General features: G+C 44.0%; 1 protein-coding gene and 1 non-coding gene across 3 annotated transcripts in view; both read left to right on the top strand.

Annotated features, from left to right (window-relative positions):
- Positions 1-22,665, top strand: part of arhgef10la (Rho guanine nucleotide exchange factor (GEF) 10-like a) — a 122,524-nt gene that overhangs the window by 7,887 nt on the left and 91,972 nt on the right. For both annotated transcript variants that reach the window (XM_030730455.1, XM_030730454.1), the window contains exons 2-4: positions 4,505-4,801; positions 9,418-9,445; positions 20,686-20,843. In XM_030730455.1, coding sequence (XP_030586315.1) covers positions 4,510-4,801; positions 9,418-9,445; positions 20,686-20,843 — 478 coding nt within the window. In that variant the 5' untranslated portion in view covers positions 4,505-4,509. The remainder of the gene's footprint in view (positions 1-4,504; positions 4,802-9,417; positions 9,446-20,685; positions 20,844-22,665) is intronic.
- trnap-ugg (transfer RNA proline (anticodon UGG)) lies at positions 7,535-7,606 on the top strand. Its single transcript has one exon. It is a non-coding gene; the product is annotated as a tRNA-Pro (tRNA).

Raw genomic sequence — 22,665 nt, 5'->3', positions numbered from 1 at the left:
TCAGGGACAGGGTGTGTAGGAGTTGGTTTCATCTCTATTCTGTGATGTATCTCATTTTCCCCACAAGAATAGCTTTCACACAGCACCACTCCTGGGGCTCTTTATTTTTCTAAGCTTGAGTCTGTTTGATGGCTTGTCCAAATGCTTTCTTTCAAAGAAAGTTTGCTCAGACTACCTGTCATTTTAAATCTGAGCGGGTTATTTCAAGTTAAAGATTCTGGCTTGCAGTTTTCTATTAGTATTCACAAGCAGAGCCTTTGTTTAATGCTGTCCTGAATGTGTTGACTATGCTGTTGACTTGTAATAATTCATAAATATCAATATCTCCAGTATCGTTCATATGTTTGCTCAAGCCAAGTGTATAGTATAACAACTGAGAGTGATTCTCCAGTCAGCAAAGCTTTTATCTGTGGAAGCTTAGTGCCAGAAACTTTCCAATAAACTTAATATTGAGCTTGGCTGGTGTCTATTTTTTTACTTTTTTAATTTTACCCTTCTAATATTTCAGTCTGATAAATGTATGATGAAGGTGATGATATTTTCATTAACCTAGATAAATAAATAAAATGAACCACTATGCAGTACTGGCTGACTAAATTATTAAACTTTTCTACTTGGATAGCTGGCATCAGACATATTTCTCTGTTAAACTAATTATAATGTCATCAGGTGCTGCAGTCAGCGATGCACTGTATCCCAACAGCTCCCCTTCCCCTGTTAGTTGTAAACAAGCATAGTGAAACGTAAGACGGATGAGGCAATATTCTTAGCTAGAAAATGAATGGTAGTGTGCAGCGTCAGCACCCCCGGGGGGTCCAGGCCTCTCCAAAAGGGTTACCGTGTCCCCTAAGTTGAATTCTACTGACATACTTTTTACAATTATGAGTAAAATTAAGTCATTCAGTTCTATAATGAAAAAGTTAAACACCATTGCTGATAAGTTATTGCAGCAACAACCCAGCTCATGTTAAATTATTCAGTTAATAGTAGCTTAGTCTGTCTTCAGCTATCACTTAGTAAGACTTAGGAGGACACTGATTTTTGAACACATGGGTCTATGTAATTCAGACTTTGGGAAGAACTCCTCATGACTCTTTTTAACTAAAAAGGTCATTCATCAGCTCACGAGGCTGTAGTTTTGAAGCATGATCGCACTTGAAACTATGAAATGTGTTGAGGAGTTTCTGTGCTCACAGTCAGTGACCCCAACTGTCTGTGCGGTTACTTCATTACTCAACTTCTGCACCAAATTAGGGTTACTATAATGCACACTGGTTCATAATGTGGCTGAAAGACGATTATTAATGCTTGCACCATGGCCTCAGACGTATAGGTGCTAATTCTCATGCCAGCTACTTCACACTCTGCTGCATGCCGTTTCAGAAAGCTGGCGGTCACAACCCAATTAAGCCAACAGGATCGCATCATCCGCAAAAAAGCAGAGATGAGATTCTGAGGCTACCAAGGTGGAAGCCTTCCGCCACTTGGCTATGCCTAGAAATTCTGTCCATAAAAATTATGAACAGAATCGGTGAGAAAGGGCAGCCCTGGCCGAGTCCAGCACCCACAGGAAACGAGCCTGACTTATACTGACTATGGTTATGACTATGGTTGGACAGGGACTGAAGGGCCCACAGCAACGGACCAGACACCCCATACTCCCGCAGTACCTCCCCACAGGATACCCCGAGGGATGCGGTTGAATTCCCTCTCCAAGTCCACAAAACACATGTAGACTGGATGGGCAAACTCCCACGACAGGCACTAACCATATTGTGGTTACCTTTGAGCAACAGCCTCAGATCAGGCAGGCCGTTCCTCCCGCGGTGCAGTGAAGCAACCCTCTCGTCTAACGGTGAAAACTCCAACATAGAGGCAGCAAGCCGAGTCGATACAAGAATACCCATCCCAGCTTGCTGCCTCTTGCCGAGGGCAACTCCAGACTGGAACAGAGTCCACCCACTCTCCAGGAGACTGGTTCCAGAGCCCAGGCCTTGCATTGAGGTGAGCCAGACTATATCTAGCTGGTATCACTTGTCCTCACGCACTAGCTCAGGCTCCTTCGCCACCAGAGTGGTGACATTCCATGTCCCGATAGCCAGCCTCGATAGCCGGAGATCGGTCCGCCAGGGCCTCTGCCCTTGGTCTACGCACGACACACACTGGACCCAACCCCTATGACGCCTCCGGGTGGTGGGCCGACAGGATGGCGGATCCATGTCTCCTCTTCAGGCTGTGCCCAGCCAGGCATTGGAGTAGCTGCTTTTTCAAAATTTAAATTTGCATTGTATTAATAATGAAATTAGTAGTCCAGGACACCTTGACTTTTTTATAGATTCTTGATGGGGACCTGTTCCAGCATGCTATCATACACCATCGAGCTGAACTGAGATCCAGTTTGAAGTTTTACCCTTTTTAGTTGCGACTTTCTGAAATGGTCCATGTAGCTTCATTCCATTCCATTCCATTTTGTTAGGTACACTTTTATTCTTGCATTCCAACATTTCACGGCTAACTAGGCTCAGTTAAATGTTCCAGCAATAGGGATTGCCCTCTGGTGGCATTTTCATGCCGTGCTCTACATTACATGACCTCAATACAGCATCTCAGTATCAATTTAATAGAAAGGGGAGTGTTTTTTTTTTTTGTTTGTTTGTTTTTGATATTAAAAGTACTAATGTTGGGATTTCTAAATGTACCAATATAACAAAATACTGTAATATTGCTGCTCTTTCTCTGTTCTTTATAAAATTAGGCATTTTTTCTTTTAAAAAAATCCTCCTTTCTTTTACAAATTTGGATAGCCACAGTCTGCACAGCCCAAACGTCCAGTGAATTAATCAGTGCCACAGTGACGAATGTAGAAACAATGCTTTTGAGGACAGAACAGAAGTTTTCCATCCACAAAAGAGTCATTGTTGACTTGACCAGCGAGTGGGCCGAATGGAGAAACTGTGTATGTGGTACAGAGGCTGTGAAAGAGGCCAAAGGCTGTGGTGGCATGTAGCTGTTAACAAGCAGTGAAACCATTTCTGAAAAAAAGGGATGTTTTCTTGATAAAATTATTCTGTGTTAATTTAAATACATTAGCATATTTACAATTTTGCAATGTTTTCTTAAAACTATAGTCAAGTTTTAGATAGTTGAATCAGCCTTCTGTTCCTTACCGATCACCTCCAAAATCACCATTCTTAATCTGTGCAAAAATGCATCAACTTCATCTAACACTAACATGAGGTGAGTCAGATGAATCAAGATGGTATCTCCTTAAGTGAGTCTGTTCTCTTCTTCTACAGAATTTCTCCTGTGTTCCCAGAACAGTGCTTCCTTTTTAGCAACAATGGAAAGAGGGAACTGTGTAATCAAACACTAACTGGAAAACATATCCATTTATTTAGTGCATTAGGAATCTCTTAATTACCTGAAGAGGAATATGCACAGAAGAAAAAACATTTTAGTGTTCATACTGGTGTGTTATTTATGTGTCAAAATGAAAATTAGTGACCCTGTTCTTCAAATACATTTGATTTAGGATTGAAAGTCATCACTAAACCAGAAGCACAGCACAAATAAACATCATCCAAATTGAGCTGTCAGCCAGCAGTAAAAGCTAATGAGAGCCATAACGGACATTATCCTTGTATCCAGGTCAAACAGAATTGCTAACAATAATTTTTACAGTCCACAAGCAACATGTTTCATGGCTGTGTTCCCGTGCAGCGATCCTGCGTTTAGCTGCCTCTGCTCCGTGCTGTCATTTTCCCAAAGCACCCTGACAAACTGCCCCGCTAATCCCAACAATGTTCCAGCTCTGGAAGCAGTTTGGTGCTAATCAAAATGCAAAGCAGATGCCGGGCTCAGGAGTGGTACACTAAAATGGGTTAAACAGAACTAGTGCATCATAGAAAATCCCCACTTTTCTAAAATATTTAATAATTATGTGCACAATTATGTTCAGTACCTTTTCATTTTCTCAGCATGAAGTCAAACATTTTGAAAAAGTATACGGATGTTATCGCTGTAAGAAAAGTGCACTCTCGTCCCGATGAACCTTTGGTTCTAAAAACAGTGGAGGGTTAAAAGTTCATATTTTTAGTTCACTGTTGTTTAGTACAACACAGATCTTTATCTCCAACTTATTTGTGGCTGTTAAGCAGCTTTGGTATGTTTGCAAAGTTAAGACAGCATTCCAGCCTTCAAGCCTACCTTTTTGCCTTTATCCTAGTAATAAACTGTAGTGTTGGGAGTTAAAACAACATATTTCATGTCTGCACAATGTTGTATGATGGCACAGCTTATTATTAGACACAGGATAATCTTATAACCACCATCTTTTCTTTGCTTTCTGTTTGTAGTGGAGAAATATTTGAAAAGTTGGAATCCCTTGACAAGATTAAGTCTTATCATGCTGTCATTCAGTACATTAAGTAACCTTTTTTTTTCAAATCTTTTCTGATTACATGGACTCAATATATTTTACACTAGCCTTTTCACTCTTTTTCAGAGATCATGTCTACTATGATGTCCCAGCAATTACCGAAAGAGGATGAAGAGGATGATGATGAGGAGCAAGGGGAAGAGTTTGAGTTTGATGACAGTACAGATGAAGATAAACTTCAGGATGACAGTAAAGCCATGACAGAGTGTGTCAGACCTGTCCAAGCATCAAAAAATGGGGACAACTTGACATCAGGTGGTGCATCACAAACATTTACTGACAGCGCGCAGCTTCCTACAACCTCACCTTCTGCTGGACCAGACAGCATCGTCACCAAGGATCCGGCTTCAATTTCTACTACAGGTAACTAGTTTTCAGGAGTAATATTTTGTGCAAACTAGGGCTGGGTGATATGGACCAAAAGTAATAACTCAATATTTTTTAGCTGAAAGGTGATATATGATATATATCTCAATATTTTTTTCTTCTCAAAACAAAAATACACTTCTGAGTCAAAGCTACATGTCCCAAATGTCACACAGACATTTTTATTAACATTCAGCTGTAGATGTACATGAGAAATTGTGCAAAAATAAACTATTGGCATATTTAAATAATAATGCTCCTCAAATAAATTAATGCTTTTTTTCCTCTATAAAAAAAAGACTCACAGCTGTGCTATTAAGAAAAGATACAGAGCAAAAGGCTGACTTATTCTTTAAAAAGCGAGTCTGGTGAAGTCTACCTCACTGGAAAGTGCTTCCTCCTGTGTGCACTCCTCTACATCTAGTACTCTGTAAATAACAAAACATGTCAACAGACTGAATGAAGACAATTCCATCCTTCAGTCAGCAGGGCTCTAGACAGTAAATCCATAGACATATGTGCCGACCTATCACAGCAACGGGCCCAATGCGGCGTCTGCAAGCACACAAACAAGACCCACTTCCGCTATTAAGATCACGTGACTTGCGGTACAACCCACCTTCTGCTAGTTGAGGTATGGCCAGGGACTCTTTGGGGTCCAGGTCATGCCAAAGCGTACGAATAGACGAATAGACGTAGTACGAAGGCTGTATGTATACAAAACACGGCGACAGGGGAGGATTTCAGGTTTCCAAAAGTCGCCGGGAAAAGTAGCTACATTTGTTGCAAGTGGCTTTTAGGGGAAAAAAAAAGTCACCAGGGGGGTCTGAAAAGCCACTAAATCTAGCTACAAAGTTGCTAAGTTGGCAACACTGGCATGCTGTCGCTTCCTGCATGATGTAGGGTGAAGCGGAGAGAGGCGGGGTGTGTAAAGTTGTGCAGAGACAAACTGGGAGAAGAGAAAGGTGAACTGGCGGAGCTACAAGTATGATTGTAACGCGATTATATCGATATAAACGATATTGTCTCATCTTATATCGTGTATGAAAATATATCAATATTTCTTAGAAACTTGATATATCGCCCAGTCCTAGTGCAGACTAATGCTCATTAGATTTTTTTGTTGTTAACCAATACAAATGATAAAACTTAGTTTAGCTGTTTTCTCATGTAAATTTGATTTTTGATTGACAAGTTGCTCATTTTGTAAACTAATGAATAAATTCTACAGCAGGAGTAATTGTCCAATCTAAGGTGTACACTGGGTGCTGTGCAATTATGGTTATTATATTTATGAGCAGGAAAGCCAGCATTCTTCTTTATACAGTTATTTATACTAAACAGATGTACCTTTTTTTTTAGTATTTTTGAATGCTGGGGGATTTGCAAATATTCTGTTTCAACCGAAATCCTTTTAAGAACAGGCATTTACTCCTTATTTTATCTTCCACTACTAAACTCTATCAAAGATCTCCCACATCAAACACATAAAAGATCGTGGGATTTCAAACTCATTTTAGCTGATGGGCTACATACAGTCCCAGTTGTTCTCAGTGGAAACTGCTGCATAATAACACATATAAAAAATAACCTTCACAATGTTTTTCTTCCTTCCTTTTCTTTTTAATTTAAGAAAGGCAATAAAAAAAAAACAAGCTTTCAAAAACCTGAAACCAAGTGAAAAGCAGCCGTTGTGCAACTTGCCTGAAAATTCCCCAGGCATCAGAAAGTATTTGGCTATTTCCTATTAAATTATTTTCTGAATTAATGAGTCTTCCATTTCCAAAACAGATGATGAACAGCCTGACAGTCTACTGCCATTGCGTTCACATTACAGTTTCAGGTTCCCACCGGAGAGGCGCAAAACAATAGCAGCATTTTTCTGCCTAGATCTAGAATTACTTTTAGTTTTCCTGATATTTTCACACCTGCGTAGCAGTACTGGCATCACCACAAAAGGAAAGGATGTCCTTTTTTGTTCAAACTTAATCTAAGCAATTCAGCGGGCCGAACTGGATCTTTTGCCGGGCAGGTTTTGGCCTCAGTGCGCATGTTTGCCACTCCTGAACTCAACAGACATTGTCAACAAAGAGCCAGCCAACAGGCCGGTGCTTGCCACAGAGGCACAGCAGCATGCAGGCACGATCCAGCTCTGCTTAATAACAGACTGTGCTCAAATCCACAGCAGTGAGCTACCAGAATATAACTTCAGCGGTGACTGTCTAGGCAACTGAAAACCTGTTCTTTATGGGAGTTATTTTGCTTCTTTTTTTGTCGGTTGCAAGCTGTCTTTCCCACTATGTACAGCCCAGCTTCTGCAGCTTTATTGGGTACGCAGTAAAGCTGGAAATGTTGGTACAGCCTCTATAATGGACACAGGTAAACAAACGGATATAAACAGTTTTTTTCTTTTACTACAAGAGACCAGCAGAAATATATATCTAAAAAAAGTAACTTAGTAGGCGTTGACAATAAATGAATCATAATCTAATGCATCTCTTTAAATTACTGACAATACTAGCTAATGCTGGCATACTTAATTATAACATTATTGAAACATCAATACTGGTCAGCCATATAAAACACTTCAAACTGTTAATCTTTGATGGTACATGGTGTTTTAACCTATCAAAAGGCTGGGTACAGAGAGTTGTGGAAAGTAGTGAGTGATACTAGCTGATGTCATGCGCTGTATTTAGAAAAGAAGGAATGCTGCACTGAGGTCAGTGTGGCTCGTTGGTCTAGGGGTATGATTCTCGCTTTGGGTGCGAGAGGTCCCGGGTTCAAATCCCGGACGAGCCCAATTTTTTTGTTTTGTTTATTGGACTTCTGAAAGTGTTCAGTATGCAAAGAATTCCAAAACGAAGTATATAAAATTACATAAGTCTTAAGTGAAGACAAAAACACACTGTAACACACAGTTTATTTCCTGCCTAGGAGCTTTAAGTATACAGTAGTGATATCTGCAGTTTTATATAACTCTATTCTATTTCAGTACTCTGTGTACTTTAGTGAAGTTTAGAACTTCACTGAAATACAGAGTATTAGCCTAGGTAGGTCGATACTTTCAGCTGCTCCTTTGTTTCCCAAGAGGTCACCACAGGAGAGGGATTCACATGTTTGATTTGGCAGATTTTAGACCAGACGCCCTTCCTGGAGTTGGGTGTCTGGTGTATAATCTGCCCCGGAGACTGAGTGTTTCTCCTACTGGTTTCTCCCAGGGACAATTTGCAAGTAAGATGAATGTGTAAACCACTACATCATGGAGCTATAGTCTTCATAAATATGTTATGTTATATTTTGTTAATATTGCTCATGTCAAAAAATTCCAGATGTGGATATGCTATACAATTTAATAAGCATACAAAGCTTTGGACTCAAAGCTTTATGTCCTCCTGTCTGTTGCTCTAAAAAAAGGGTTTTAAGCAAATAACTCGCAAGTGTTGTGAGGTGGAAATATGAAGTAGAATAAAGTCATCAGTTTAAGTGAAAACATCTGTGTGGGTGGTTGTTCAGGGGTTTCAAATAATCAAAAATGACCACCTATTCTGGCTACAGTAGACTATTAAAAGTACATTGGAAGTACAACTGAAAGTACAAATAGAATAAAATGGAACTTTCTTATCAATAACGCTGAAGGTTACTGTCCTGTGATATTTCCCACCTCTGAAACCCCACATGCTTCAGCCACTTATGGTGCAGCCTTTCATTAAACTGCCCCTGGGCATAACAGGGAACTGCTAACTACTTTGCCACTGAATAATAGCTTGTCTCAGGTAAGCTGAGCTAGAAATAAAAATTTTCTTTACTTAATGTGATCTGATCAGTTTTCTGTAGCCACACAGAGTCTGGGTGACTTCAACCAGTTGTACGTGGCTTTAATCTCTGCGTAAAAGGATTTAATTGTTGCCTGAAGCAGACAGGCATTAGAGAGCAGAGTTAACTTTCCTCTTAATTGGATGAACTTATGTAGATATAAGTATGATATATTTACTACCTGGCTAATGTTGCCAAATAGGCCCTGGTAATTACATGCTCAGATAAAGAGGGAGATTTAGGTCTTGGAGAAGTTCTGTTGGACAAAGTGAAGTGATTAGTGCTTAATTAAAAAGCTTTTTTAGCAAGTGTATGTGTGGTAATCCGCTAAGTGGGCTGCGAGATGCGTAGGGGAATTCTGGGCGTCGATAATAGTGTGCAGTGGAGGTCTTATGTAATCGAGGGCTGAGAACAGCTAAAATTTAGATCCTTCCTTTACTTAGATGACACAGCTTTATGTGGAGGGAGCCAAAGGAGATCGATCATCGCCTTCGCTTAATGGCACCATTTTTATACATAAGACATGCTGTCGGAACACACTACAACTATACAAACCACGTTTTACACAGCCTGCTCAGTTGCCTGATTTTAGTAATACTCGTGAATTATATTAACATTCTTAATGCAAAGTCAGCTTATGTAAAGTTCTGTTTATGAGTGGTAAATAAATAATAACTACATCAGAGTCACAATGGCTTTGATCATGTAGCAAAGTTGCATTTCTGATTTTTTACATGTGTGTTTCCTTTTCTTTGGAATAACTTATCTCATGGTTGCTGTTTTGCTCCTTTTGACAGATGTTCCAGTTACTGAGTCACCCAGCTGGTAAGTTGCCTTTGATTACGATCAGACCATGGGGAAAATCATTAAGGGGCGGCGGAGAAAGTATATCACTGCTATGTCATTATGCCTGAGATAATGTCATCCTTGCACTTCATCCAAACATGACATTGAGTGGGAGATACTGTGATGTTATAACAGTTAGATGCCAGATGGTATGTCACACAGTGACAAGTGGTAATGTCAGGTATGAAGTGCTGCCGCTGATACAGTTCTAGAGGGAAATCACAGCACTGCCAAACTCACAGTGATGCGTACAGTACATTAAGATTAGCCTCGCCTGCAGTTCATAATGCAGTAAAGTAAATTTAACAAGCCTTCTTCCATTGCAGTTTACTTTTATTCATACATAACATATATTATCTTAACACACTTTACATAGTGAAGACTAGACGTGGCTTCCCTCCAGTAGGTTCTGTTAAAGTGAAGTAAATCTAAATGTATGCAGGCGCTGACAGTGAGGCGCATGCGGATTACAAAATGGGGGCAGTGTTTCTGTGAAGACCGGTGTGTTTGTTTTTGTTATTGCTTTGAGTGGAACAAATTCAATTCCATTCATCTTCATTGTATAAGTGTTGTGACACCTGTTAAAGCCCTGCACACATATGGAACGCCCACAGGTTCATTGCAGCTTTTTTTTTTTTTTTTTGTTGATTACACTTCTTAGAACTGTGTGGGTGTGTATGACTGTATAAATGACAGCTCCCTCCCTCGCCTGTTAGCTTTGCTCTGAGATGTGGGGGAGGACTCCGTGTACTGATATGTGCACACGGAGTCCTCACATAATTCCAAGCAGAGGTCTGACTGCCTCCAACTTGAGGAGTGGTCTAATCAGCCAGAATAGCTGAATATGCTTGTGTGGGAGTACAGGGACATTAAGAGGCAGCTCACGCCGTAACTTGGCCCATAATAGCAACTGCATGCTTCTGTGCTACGGGGAGTGCATTTTATTTAATTTTGTTTTGATCTTGCAAAGATGACATGCAATACTTGACATTCACGGATTACACTTCCTACATACATGAATACATGAGAGTCCAGTACCGGAGTCTTGATCACTGGAAATGTAAAATGAACTGCAAACACAGTATCCGTTCCTGAGAAGGTGCATGAAATGACCTCGGTGTTGATGTAGTCAGAAATCCTCTTTCATATAGTTAAGGTGATTTGCTGTAAGGCGTCTGCTTAGTAAATGATTTGATTTATTGATTCCACTAAGGAAACTGTCTTGTTGCCTACCGCACTCCAGGGGGAGGTCAGCAGTCAAAGTCGCTTACCGAACAGAAGCCCCGGCACCGACAGTCTATAGTCAGCTTGAACTCACCATACGCTTGAAATGCAGCCATCCTATTAAATCCCCAAAGCAAAATGAATCCCAGTAATAAACACAATAAAATAAAAACTGAAATCAACCACAACATTGAAATTATCGGCAAGTGAGGTGACTTACACTGATTATCTCATTACAGTTGCGCCTATCAAGACGAAGGTTATACTCGATAGTAAGTGATGCGTTAGAATCAAGGAAAAAAAAGGACAATTATGGCTACCGATAATAATCTGAGGAAGGATAACGAGTGAACCAGCATCAGGGTCATGGCTGCTCAGGGTTCAGCACATTCAGCTGAAACTGACCCGTGTGGTTCAGTCCCACAGGAGAGATACTCTGGCAGAAATGTCAGAAAACCTGTGAAGATAAAGATGATAGAAAGATGTCAGAACATGACAGACCCGTCAGAGAGCCTGCGCTAACCCCGTGCCCTCTGCTGAAAGTGCCTTAATGGGCATTTGAGTGTCAGGACTGGGCTGGCGAGCAGTGGAAGTAGATGTGGTCTTATGAGTCACATTTTCTTTTATACTATCCGGCTGACTGTTTGTGTGGCAGCAGGATTCACTGTTTGAAAAAAAGGCTGCAGAGGCATGCTATGGGCGGTATTCTGGGTTGTAGCATTCATTGGTGTTTCATTTTGACCCATAACACTCATTGCTTAGTGGTGTAACGTTCCGTTATGTCACCCAAGCACCAGGCAGAGGTTTCGTTACTAACACCATTTAATCAGGCCGGACACACACAGAACAGCTCTCGCCGGATACAGCCAACTCTAACTCACACAAGAAAAAAAGAGACCTCCCTCCCAAGAGCGACCCCCCACATCTCCTTCCGGTTCAACCCCAAAACAACCTAACTTAAAGAGAACAATAACTGTGACACACATTTAGCAATAACGTCCATCATGGATCATTACACTGCTCCCCCAACAAAAAGTTCCTCGTCCTCGAGGGAAAAACACAGTCTCTGAGGCGGGGAGGCAGTTGACGTCGCCTCTTTGGCTTCCGAGGGGTGGCATGAACTACAGGAAACTGAGGGGGAGAACAAGGGGATGGGGAGGGAGCCATGTCCAGCTGGGAGTCCAGCTGAGCTGGAGTGTGGGGGATTTGCACGCATCCCTCAGAGAAAGGGTAAGGAGAACGACCCTTATAAGGGGCCATCCTGTCTCTGTGCAGGACCACTTTCCTGCCTCTAGGTGGTAACTGTACTCTATAAACCACTTCCCCAACTCGTTCCAGGACACTGCAGGGTCCAACCCAGTTGCTGTCCAGTTTAGGACACCGTCCTTTTTTCCTCTTCGGGCTGTAGACCCACACCAGCTCTCCAGCACGGAAGTGCCTCCCTTTAGTAGTCAGGTCGTAGTTTCTCTTTTGCCGCAGTCCCGCCTTTGCCAGCTGGTCCCGAGCATAGGAATGCGCCGACTCCAGTCGGTCCTGCAGCTTCCTGGCATAGCTTTGACCCGGTGGCGCATCCGGAGCATCAGGAGGTTTCCCAAAAGCCAGTTCAGCAGGGGTCCTTAGTTCTCTCCCTAACATGAGCAGGGCGGGTGTGCACTGGGTGGAGTCCTGGACGGCCGACCTGTAGGCCATTAGGATGAGTGGGAGGTGAGTGTCCCAGTCACGCTGGTGTTCTGACGTGATGATGGCTAACTGCTGGGCCAGTGTCCTATTAAACCTTTCCACCAGGCCATCACTCTGGGGGTGGAGTGGCGTGGTGCGGGTCTTCTGAATTCCAAGGCGTTCGCACATGGCAGCAAACACCCTGGACTCAAAGTTACGGCCTTGGTCACTGTGAAGAACCCCTGCCGTTCCAAATCTGCTGAGCATTCCCTCCACTAATGTGTCAGCCACTGTCTCCGCCTCCTGGTCCGGGATGGCGTATGCTTCCGGCCATTTGGTAAAATAGTCCATAGCAGCAACCACATAGCGGTTTCCCCTATCAGTCCGGGGAAATGGCCCCATGATGTCCACAGCCACTCGCTCCATCGGTGCACCTGCCGGTTGCTGTTGAAGTTGAGCACGGGACTGGTCCAGCGGACCTTTGTGGGCAGCACAGGAGTCACAGCTTCGGCAGAAGCCCTCCACATCTCTACGCTGCTGGCCCCAATAGTAACCCTGGCGCAGGCGGCGAAGGGTCTTTGACACGCCAAAGTGGCCAGCGCCTCTACTCCCATGGCAGGCTTCCAGCACCGCTGGCCTTAGCGACTTGGGTACCACAACTTGCCACCTTTCCTCACCTGTAGCAGGATCTTTCCAGCCGCGCTGCAGCACTCCCTTGTCCAACCTTAGAGCATTGAACTTGGCCCACAGCCCTTTGGTGGCGATAGAGAGCCCGGTAACCTCATCCCAGTTAGGTCGCTGCTCGTTCTCAAGCCATCGTAGTACTGGTAGCAGGTCGGTGTCTTGCTCCTGCTGGGCCCTCCATTCTGCCATGTCCACCACTAGGAGTGCCCTGCAGGAGAGCTGTGCAGGATTATCTGTTGCTGTGAGTTCCCTCTCCTTCTCCTCCCGCTTCCCACAATAGCGGCAGCCTGTCGCGGCACATGGGCGGCGGGATAGTGCATCTGCATTGGAGTGGTGTGCCCCTGCTCTGTGCTCCACAGTGAAATTAAAGGCCTGGAGCTCCTCCAGCCAACGAGCCACCTGCCCCTCTGGTTCTCTGAAAGACATAAGCCACTGGAGGGCGGCATGATCAGTCCTGATGATAAAAGGCGTGCCACATAGGTAGTACTTAAAGTGTCTCACTGCCATCACCACAGCCAGGAGCTCTCGCCGTGTGACACAATAGCGTCGCTCACTCTTATTCAGGACCCGGCTGAAGTATGCCACCACCTTCTCACCTTCAGGTCCGACCTGCGACAGCACGGCTCCCAGTCCCACACTACTTGCATCTGTGTCCAGGACAAATGGTAGTGCGGGGTCAGGTGGGGCAAGGATCGGAGACTCCGTCAGGGATCTGCGCAGGGTGTCGAATGCCTGCTGACAGTCTTGGGTCCAGCTGAAGTCGTGATCCTTCTGCAGCAGGCGAAAGAGTGGTGCAGCTATGGAGGAGAAGCCTTTTACAAACCTCCTGTAATATGACGCCAGTCCCAGGAAGCTTTTTAGTTGCACCTGGTCTGCGGGAGTGGGCCAGTCCCTAATGGTCTGCACTTTTTCCTCCAAAGTGCTGATGCCCTCCCGACCCAACTTGTGACCAAGGAACTCCACCTCCCTCCTCATGAAGTGACACTTGTCCGGGTGCAGCTTAAGGCCTGCGGCCCTTACTCTCTCCATTACCTGTCTCAGGGTATCCATGGTGGTTTCAAAAGAGGTCCCATGCACCAGGAGGTCGTCCAGGTAGACCAGACACTGCTGTCTTGGGACACCAGCCAGCACACCGTCCATAAGTCTCTCAAAGGTGGCTGGGGCGTTGCACAGGCCAAAGCTCAGGACTCTGAACTGCCACAGTCCCCTGTTCGTGCAAAAGGCCGTCTTTGGTCTAGAATCTGGGGACAGAGGCACCTGCCAGTAACCACTTCGCAGGTCCAGGGTGGAGAACCAGGAAGACCCTGCCACCAGGTCGAGAGACTCATCGATTCTGGGAAGGGGATAAGAGTCCTTTTTAGTAACTTTATTAAGTGGCCTGTAGTCCACGCAGAAGCGCATTCGTGGACTGTTCTTCTTGGGCACCATCACCACAGCAGATGCCCAGGGACTTTCAGATGGCTCTATGATGCCCATCTTTAGCATCTCACGCAGTTCTTGGTCAGCCGCCTCCTGATGAGCCAGAGGAAGGCGACGAGGACGCATTTTAACAGGACGAGCATCCCCAGTGTCAATAACGTGTTCCACCAAGTGTGTCAGGCCTACATCACACTCTGTGAGGGCAAAAATGTCTTTAAAGTCCAAGAGCACCTGCCATAGACTTCCTTGCTGCTGCTGAGTCAGGCCCTCACAGTTCCTGGACCAGACGTTTCTCACTGCTGACAGCCTCTCCTCTTCATCAGTTCGCTGTTCAACTAGTGGTAATACAGGGGACTCCGAGGTGCAAGCCGCTATTACAGCAGGGGATGGGTTTAAAGGTGGGGGTTTAAGCTGCACCCTCTCTCCTCCCAGGAGTAACAGACAGCCTTCCCCGAGGTCCAGCACACCATCAATGGCTCGTAAAAAGTCCAGCCCCAGGATGCAGGCATCCTGGACGTCAGCCACCCAGGCAGCAAAAGGCATGGTTAGGTCTCCAACCTTAAACTGAAACATCCCCCTCCCTTTTATGGGGGCCAGGTCACCAGTCACTGTCTTAAGCTGCACATTGGTTGTTTGCATGGCAGTCCCAGCTGGAATGATGTCAGGTCGGACCAGTGTTGTGTTGGACCCTGTGTCGAGGAGTGCTGTGCAGGATACCCCATCAACCACCACCGGAATGTGGCAAAAGTCACCAACTTGGGTCCAGCCTACAGTAATGACCATGCCAGGTGACAATGTGGGTGGTGTGGGGGTGTTGGTCACGACGGCCCGTGTACTCCCACCTACACGGGCCCCTGACCGTTTCCCTGCGCCGCTGCAAACCTGGGGCACTGCCTGATGAGATGTCCAGCTTGTCCACATCCCCAGCAGCTTTGTGGTCGGCGGCGTGTGCCAGCACGGGGAGAAGGTGACTGAAGAGCAGCCGCCTGGGTCATGCTGTGTGGTCCCCCCTGCCTCTCCGTCCGCTCAGCAGGTGCAGATGTTGCTCTGACCACTGGTGAATCCTCAGCCCCTCCAGGAGGTCCTGTCAGCATCTCCCTCTCCAACGCCAACTCCAGAGCTGCACTGAGTGTGGTTGGACGAGCAAGCTGTGTCTGAATACGGAGCTCCTTGGGACTGAGGGCCTGTAGGAACTGATCACGGGCGAGCTCTGTCTGCACTGCAAGGGGCATGTTGTCATAGGCCCGCCTGCAGAGGCACTCAATGTCATGGGCCAGGATACGCAGCGGTTCTCCAGGCAGTCTCCGTCTGTTGTGAAACTCTGACCTCAGTAGCACAGGCTGGTTATACTGCCCAAACCGTCTCTGGAGTGCCCCAACTAGAGCAGTATAGTCTCCCCTCTCTCTTTCACTCAGCAGCAGCAGGCATGCTGCTGCATCCTCACACAGGCACAGAGCTAATTGCAATGCTTTATGTTCGACAGACCAGCCAGCTGCAGCAGCTAATAGTTCAAACTGAGCAATAAACACTTCCCACGGCGTCTTACCGCTGAACTTGGGTGTCTTTATGTTTACCGTAGCCGGCTGTGCATGGGCGCCGCCATCATTGTTTACATCACATGACCTCCGCTCCGTCCCGCCGAAATGGCGATCATGGCGCGAACGGCCCTCCAGCCGAGACAAACCTGGGGAGAACCCAGCTTCAGCAGCCAGCTGGAGCGCCGCTTCCCTCACACTGCGAGCGGGTCGGATATCCATCTCCTGCTCCTCCTTCTTAACAGTGTTCCTCCGCATAATCGGGAGTTGTGTCCCTGAGCCGTGAGCAGAGCCGCTGGTAATAGATCCAGGCGTGGTAGTTCGTAGTTTAAGCTTCTGACACCAGTGTAACGTTCCGTTATGTCACCCAAGCACCAGGCAGAGGTTTCGTTACTAACACCATTTAATCAGGCCGGACACACACAGAACAGCTCTCGCCGGATACAGCCAACTCTAACTCACACAAGAAAAAAAGAGACCTCCCTCCCAAGAGCGACCCCCCACATCTCCTTCCGGTTCAACCCCAAAACAACCTAACTTAAAGAGAACAATAACTGTGACACACATTTAGCAATAACGTCCATCATGGATCATTACACTGGTTAGAGACCATATATCCCCCTTCATGGTAACACTGATGGCAGTAGCAAAGTAATACCTCTGACTCCACTGCAAAAAATTGTTTAGGAATAGATTTAGGTGTTGACTTGGCCTCTGAATTCCCTGCTGCTGCATCCTATCAAACATCTGTAGGCTGTGATGGAAACTTAAGTGTGATCTATGGAAGCCCAACTTTGCAACTTATAGGACTTAAAGGATCTGCTGCTAGCGTCTTGTTGTCTGATACCAAAGGACACCTTCAGAGGTCTCGTCGGCTCCGTGGCTTGATTGGTCAGAGTTGTTTTGGCATCACAAGTGGTGCATATACATGTCAGGCAGGTGGTTTTAACACTGTAGCTGTTTTGTGTACTTCCTAGCTTTACTTACTACTTATTGTACTATATTTTACATACTGGCCTTGAGGGTTTTTTTTTTCAAAACAGCAACAAAATGGCAAAAGCCCTTTGGTTGAGATCTGTGCTCGGTGGAAGCCATGAAGCAGCCCGGTCTGTGATGGGATCTCCCTCCTGTGCTTCTAGGAAGTGTGTTCAGAAACCTCTGCTGATAGTTTGGATTCCTGTGTGCTTTCCTGTGCTGAAAGGAGTTGCCTGTATTTGCACACAGGTGTGAGCGTGTCTGTATGTGTATGTTTCTGCTGTGTGCATATGCGAGTGCATAAATGATTATATACGTGCGCGCTTGCGTGCCTGTGTGTGTGCGATAAAGTCACAGCGAGGTCTTGGCAATTTCTCATTCAGGAAGATTTCTGCTGAGTGCACGTTTCCAGTTCGGTTTAGTCAATAGTGTGCCTTTTAAAGAAAAGCTATCAATAGCACTTTCCACAATCAAGGTGTTAAGACTGTCAGCACATCCACTAAAGCTGTCAGCATTTTTAGAATAATATTGCCAAAATTACTTTGCGATTGTTATTGTAGAAATATGTTTTTTTCTTTTTTTTCTTAACACTGCTATGACAGCACATTAGCTCGTTTCAGCTATTAGGCTCAAAGCGCAGCACTTCTCTCCGGAGTTTTATGTGCATGCCAGTGTTTGATACCGGCATTTACTTCTGACTTCACTTTTTATCCCGTGACAGATAGTTTTCATTAAACGGATGACACAGAACTTCAGCAGTGAAAAGATTAACACAAAAGACCACGGCAACGTGGTGTGCATGCAACTGTTTTATGCACCCGGAGCTCTAACCTTAGAGAATAAAACTTCTCTTTTTCAGTTTTTATTGTTTTCCCCGATAGAACTTTTTTCCCTTCACCTTTTTTATCCTTTTGGAACTTTGCAGAGAACTTTACACAGTTGCCCTTGGAAAAAAAACAAAAAAAAAACGCATCTAATCTACCATGAAGAACACATTTATTTCTCACAGCTGCTTTGTTTGAAGAACTCTCACCCTGTACTTGCCTGTGTTGGTTGAGCTGTGAAAGAAAGAGAAACAAAGGTGATGCTGTAAAAACCTTTAAATCAAACTAGCATATAAATATAATGAGAAGCCATGAACTTAAGACTTGCAGTGCAGTCTAATTGGAGTCTGTCATGTATAGAACAACTTAGCATTAAGACAGGGCGCAGTGTGGGAAAGGTTCAGCATAAGGAGTGGGTAGGTGAAGGATTACTCAGTGTGCTTAATAAAGACATGAACATTATTACTGTATATTATTTGTTCATTAGATTATGTTTGCGCATAACTTTGACTTAGATGAAGATCAATCAGATGATACTTTATGGGCAACCACTAGAGAAATCCTGATATTTCTAAATGGTTTCCAAGTCTTTTTCTTTCAGTTCTATCAGATATAACCAGGAGAGATCGGGGGGGGGGGCAGGTAGAGCCATGTCACGTTGTACTGCTCTGCTGCAGTAAAGAGAATGGAAACAGACGGAAATGCAGGATTTGCATTCAAGCAGCTTCCACTTTAGGCTGTGCTCTGCCCCGGGCGATGTCATTTGCATTGAAAAATCATTCCTCTTTCTCTCCTTAAGCTATATGACTCACTGGGGCTTATAGGCAGAGATAAGTTGTGACGGGGGTGTGCAAAGACATTCCTGGATCGATCGGTACCCTGCTCAGATTACTCATACTTGACATGAATGCGCACAGTCAGGCGAGCAATCTGTGTATCACTATTGTTCTGACTCTGCTCTTTTCCCACACAAGTAATTTTAATGACAAGAGATCAGTTCATTGCAAGAAATGTGAAGAGAAATGGCTTTTTTTTTTGGTTTGTTTTCATGTGGGCGGAGATCCCTTTTGTCCTTCAGATTGAGATGAATGATGCTACATCATAGACAATGCATCAGAGTAATACTTTGGAGCACTTGACACCACCACAAAACCAAATGGTATTATCAGTAGCTCTAATACAACATGTTGGCAGGGCATATCTACTTCCAAGCATGTGGCGGGAATTTATTGTGCAACAGGGAAAACGTGGCACAAATGAGTTTAAGTGTATATTTAAAGAGAATTTAAAAGGCCCCGTTTCTTATGTTTCCATCATGTATCATTTCCATCGCACGTACTTCCATATTCCATAGATTGCAGATGGTTAAAAACTACTTTCTGCTGGCTTTGATCATTGCGTGCTCTCTGCATGCTCCTACAGTAAGAGATAACACTTCGCAGGATTGTTGAATGCCAGTAGATGTTTCAAGTTTGCAAGTCTACCTCCCCAGCAGTTCTTGTGCGCAGCAATCTTCAGGCACGTCACATTTGTCTACTAGTTGCCCATCACTCTGAGTAGCTGCCACCGCTGCTACCGGCATCGCAAGTATTGCTGAGGTGTTTAGCAGAGACAATTTAATTAGTGTAGATGAGATTTTCCTACATGCTGGATCCTGTCATATTATCAGTCATGTGGGGGAGAAAAATGCCTCACTGGTAGCATCAACACAAGCATTGTGATAGCTGTATCAACACGATTTCCCCCTGTGGTGCTCGAGTCTGATTTTAATAGCTGGTTCAGGGCATGTTTTCATTCATAAAGCCAGTAGTAATTATAGTCAGCCTCAGGCATGACAGACAATGATTTGACAGTGCTCAGGGACATGTTAAGTGACTCAAGTAGCACGCTTTGGGCATGTGGCTTTGCAAAAGTTCTTGTGAATAATTGAAATAGTGCAGTGTAGTCCAGTTATAGCTGAAGGTATCACTATTTTATTTTTAATTAATGGCATAACCCTACTGTCATGAGCTTTAGAGGCTGAGCAGTCCACTGAATTTGATATTGGTTTTTTTTTTTTTTTTTTGCATTTTTGGCCACAGCGGCTTTTATGGGCAGTGGAGAGAGACAGGAAATGGGGGAAAGCTAGAGCGGAAGACACGCAGGCAAATTGGCAACAGGCAACGCGGCATATGTATGTGGTCGCCGACTTCACCGCTAAGCCACCCAGGCGCCCTTGATATTGGTTTTTGTCCTGATTTCTCAACTGCATCGCAATACACACAGCGGCACTGTGTCCACGTGCAGTGACGGCAACAAGTCTGTGTTACCTTACATGACAAAAATTTATGAAAAATCTTTCCTGTTGTTTCTGGTGGCTCCGTAAACAAACTTTTATGTTTGATGTTTGAAAATGTTTGATTAAATGAAACACCAGTGAACAAAACAAGCTGAAATTATGCTGGAGACCTGCTCTTCGGAGGGTGCCACAATTCCTCTATGCAAGAAATAAAAAAAAAAGAACCTGTTATCACTTCCAACCAAATTTCTTTGAAATCTGTTTTTTTGTTTTTGGAAAAAAACCTTTCTTAAATATCAAATAAACACAAAGACAATAGGGACAACAAAACAGCCTCTTTGGCAGAGGTAAAAATGCACCACTGGCCATATTGGGAAAAATCCTGTTCCTGTAGTTACTTCAGAGACATCACAATAATTTGACTGTAGCAAGATGCGTTCTGTCAGACTTTAGGGAGTGTGCATTTTTTATGCTTGAACAGCAAAGAACTATTTACAACCCATCCCCCCCTGCCACCCTCCAACCACTCTGACTCCCCTTCCTCACACTGAAATTAACTTATTATGAGGCACACAGCACTCAGTGTTAGTTTAACTGTGCTAATGTTTGGGTACCTTCCAGGGCCTCGGCAGCGGCAGATGAGCCCAGTACTTCAGTTCCTTGTGCAGGAGAGGAGCTCCAGGGGCTTCCTGTGGCACCGTCAGCTGTGGAGTCCCCGGTCGATTCGGGAGACCACAGAAAAGAAACCGTCAAGGAAGGCTCGAGGGGCATCTCTGAAGGTACAAAACTAAATTATATTGACAGTGAACTGATACACCTTATACTGTAGATCAAGGGTTCAATTTCAGACCAAAAAAGATTAAACCTAAGCTTGCCTTGGGACTCAGACTCATTCCACCTACGTATTACAGTGTTCACATTGCGGATAGATCTGATAGAAAAGCCAATACGGCCTCCAGAATTGGGTAAACAGTACTGTGGACCACACTGTAATGAGACTGGCAATATGAATTGTAAACAGTATTTTGTTAGTATTACACATTGCATCTCTTGACCTTGATCAAAGGTGGCAAGAACACCATATTACAAATCTGCGGTCATCTCATGGCTCATTGATTTCTACATTGAACGGCCAGACACACACATAAAGATGCTTCCATGTGTACAAACACATACACACGTATACACACTCCATTCAAACATTTACAGATGCAGCACCCACTGGCTCGCGCACATATTCTGTGCCATGATTTGATTTTTACACAGACATGACATGAATCCAATTAATTTAGGATGAGGATCAATAGAGTACCATTTCCATGAGGGAAAATTGCTTTTGGATTTCGACTCAGTCAGCAGTGCTGCTGTTATTTGAAGGTGGCTCAGAAATGAGAGATGTAAAGGAGCCCTGCAATACTGCATGACATTTTTTTTTCATGTCCCACCCCCTCTGATGCGTTTTCACACGGAGGCTTCTGCTTTAGTCTGAATGCGTACAATGCAGTTAAATTGATCGAATAATAGAAGCACATTAAACCTTTCTTCCCGATATCTAAAATTAAAATACACAAAACGGTAGAAGCAAAACTGACTTAAAACAAGAAAAATGACTATTGTTGTGCTGATCCTAGTGAGAAATTTATTACTATTTCACGCTTGCCACAATTTCAGATAAAGTCTTCAATTGTTGGACTTCATATTTTGTGTGTGGATAAACCTCCTGTGGAGCCAAAATTGTGCATTATTTAGACAAATTACAATTCACTTTGACAAAATGTTCTGTGAATAATGAAGTATTTCCTCTTTGTTAAAGCAGCTATGGGCCATCAGTCCTTGGTTATGGCCTGGCACATACTTCTGTAATCACTGATATTGTATCGATAATTTTTCCATATTTTTTAGATACCATTTAGATTCAGTGAGAACTGTGAATGAGTTTATTCGAGTGTCATTTTGTTGCTGTGGAAAAAATATAAAATAAGAAAACACAGTGAAGAACTTCTGGTATACCACATCTAAAGTAAAAAGCCACGTTCCCAAGAGGCCCAGCAGCCACTTTCCCGATACGCTGAGAGTCAGGCTGATAGCCCAAATCCAGTTGTTTTCTTCTCTACTGTGAATCCTTTCTGAATGCACAAGCACCGGAAACCAAGTGAGGTATAACGAACATTTGTGGAGCTAATCCTTTTTTGTTGAGGGGAAAAAAAAAAAAAAGAAAAAGAAAGAAAAGATTAGTTTATCTTCTGGCTCGTATGCAAGGTTATTTTAAATTTTAGACTGAATAATCCATGATAGAATATACATCTTCAGTCAGATTAATTGAAAACAGTGATTGTTGCTGTTCGGGGTTTAGGGGAAAGTGCTGCAGACAAATCACAGTTTAAGACCAAATCGATAAAGCTCACTGAGCTAAATTAGGCTGAAACACTCTCAAAGCAGTTAATGACAAATCCTGCCAAGCGTGGAGAGAGAATGGGTCAATAGCTCAAACAAGCCTGATACAATCATCTTACGTCATGTGGGCAAAGCCGTTGTGGCAACAATATACACATGATATTTGGCAGAATACCATAAGCATGGAGCGCCTATTTCTGCTGTCAC

This window comes from Archocentrus centrarchus, chromosome 5, assembly GCF_007364275.1.
Source record: "Archocentrus centrarchus isolate MPI-CPG fArcCen1 chromosome 5, fArcCen1, whole genome shotgun sequence".
Taxonomy (NCBI): Eukaryota; Metazoa; Chordata; class Actinopteri; order Cichliformes; family Cichlidae; genus Archocentrus; species Archocentrus centrarchus.
Note: the sequence above shows the minus strand (reverse complement) of the source record. Positions and strands in the feature narration are given on the sequence as shown.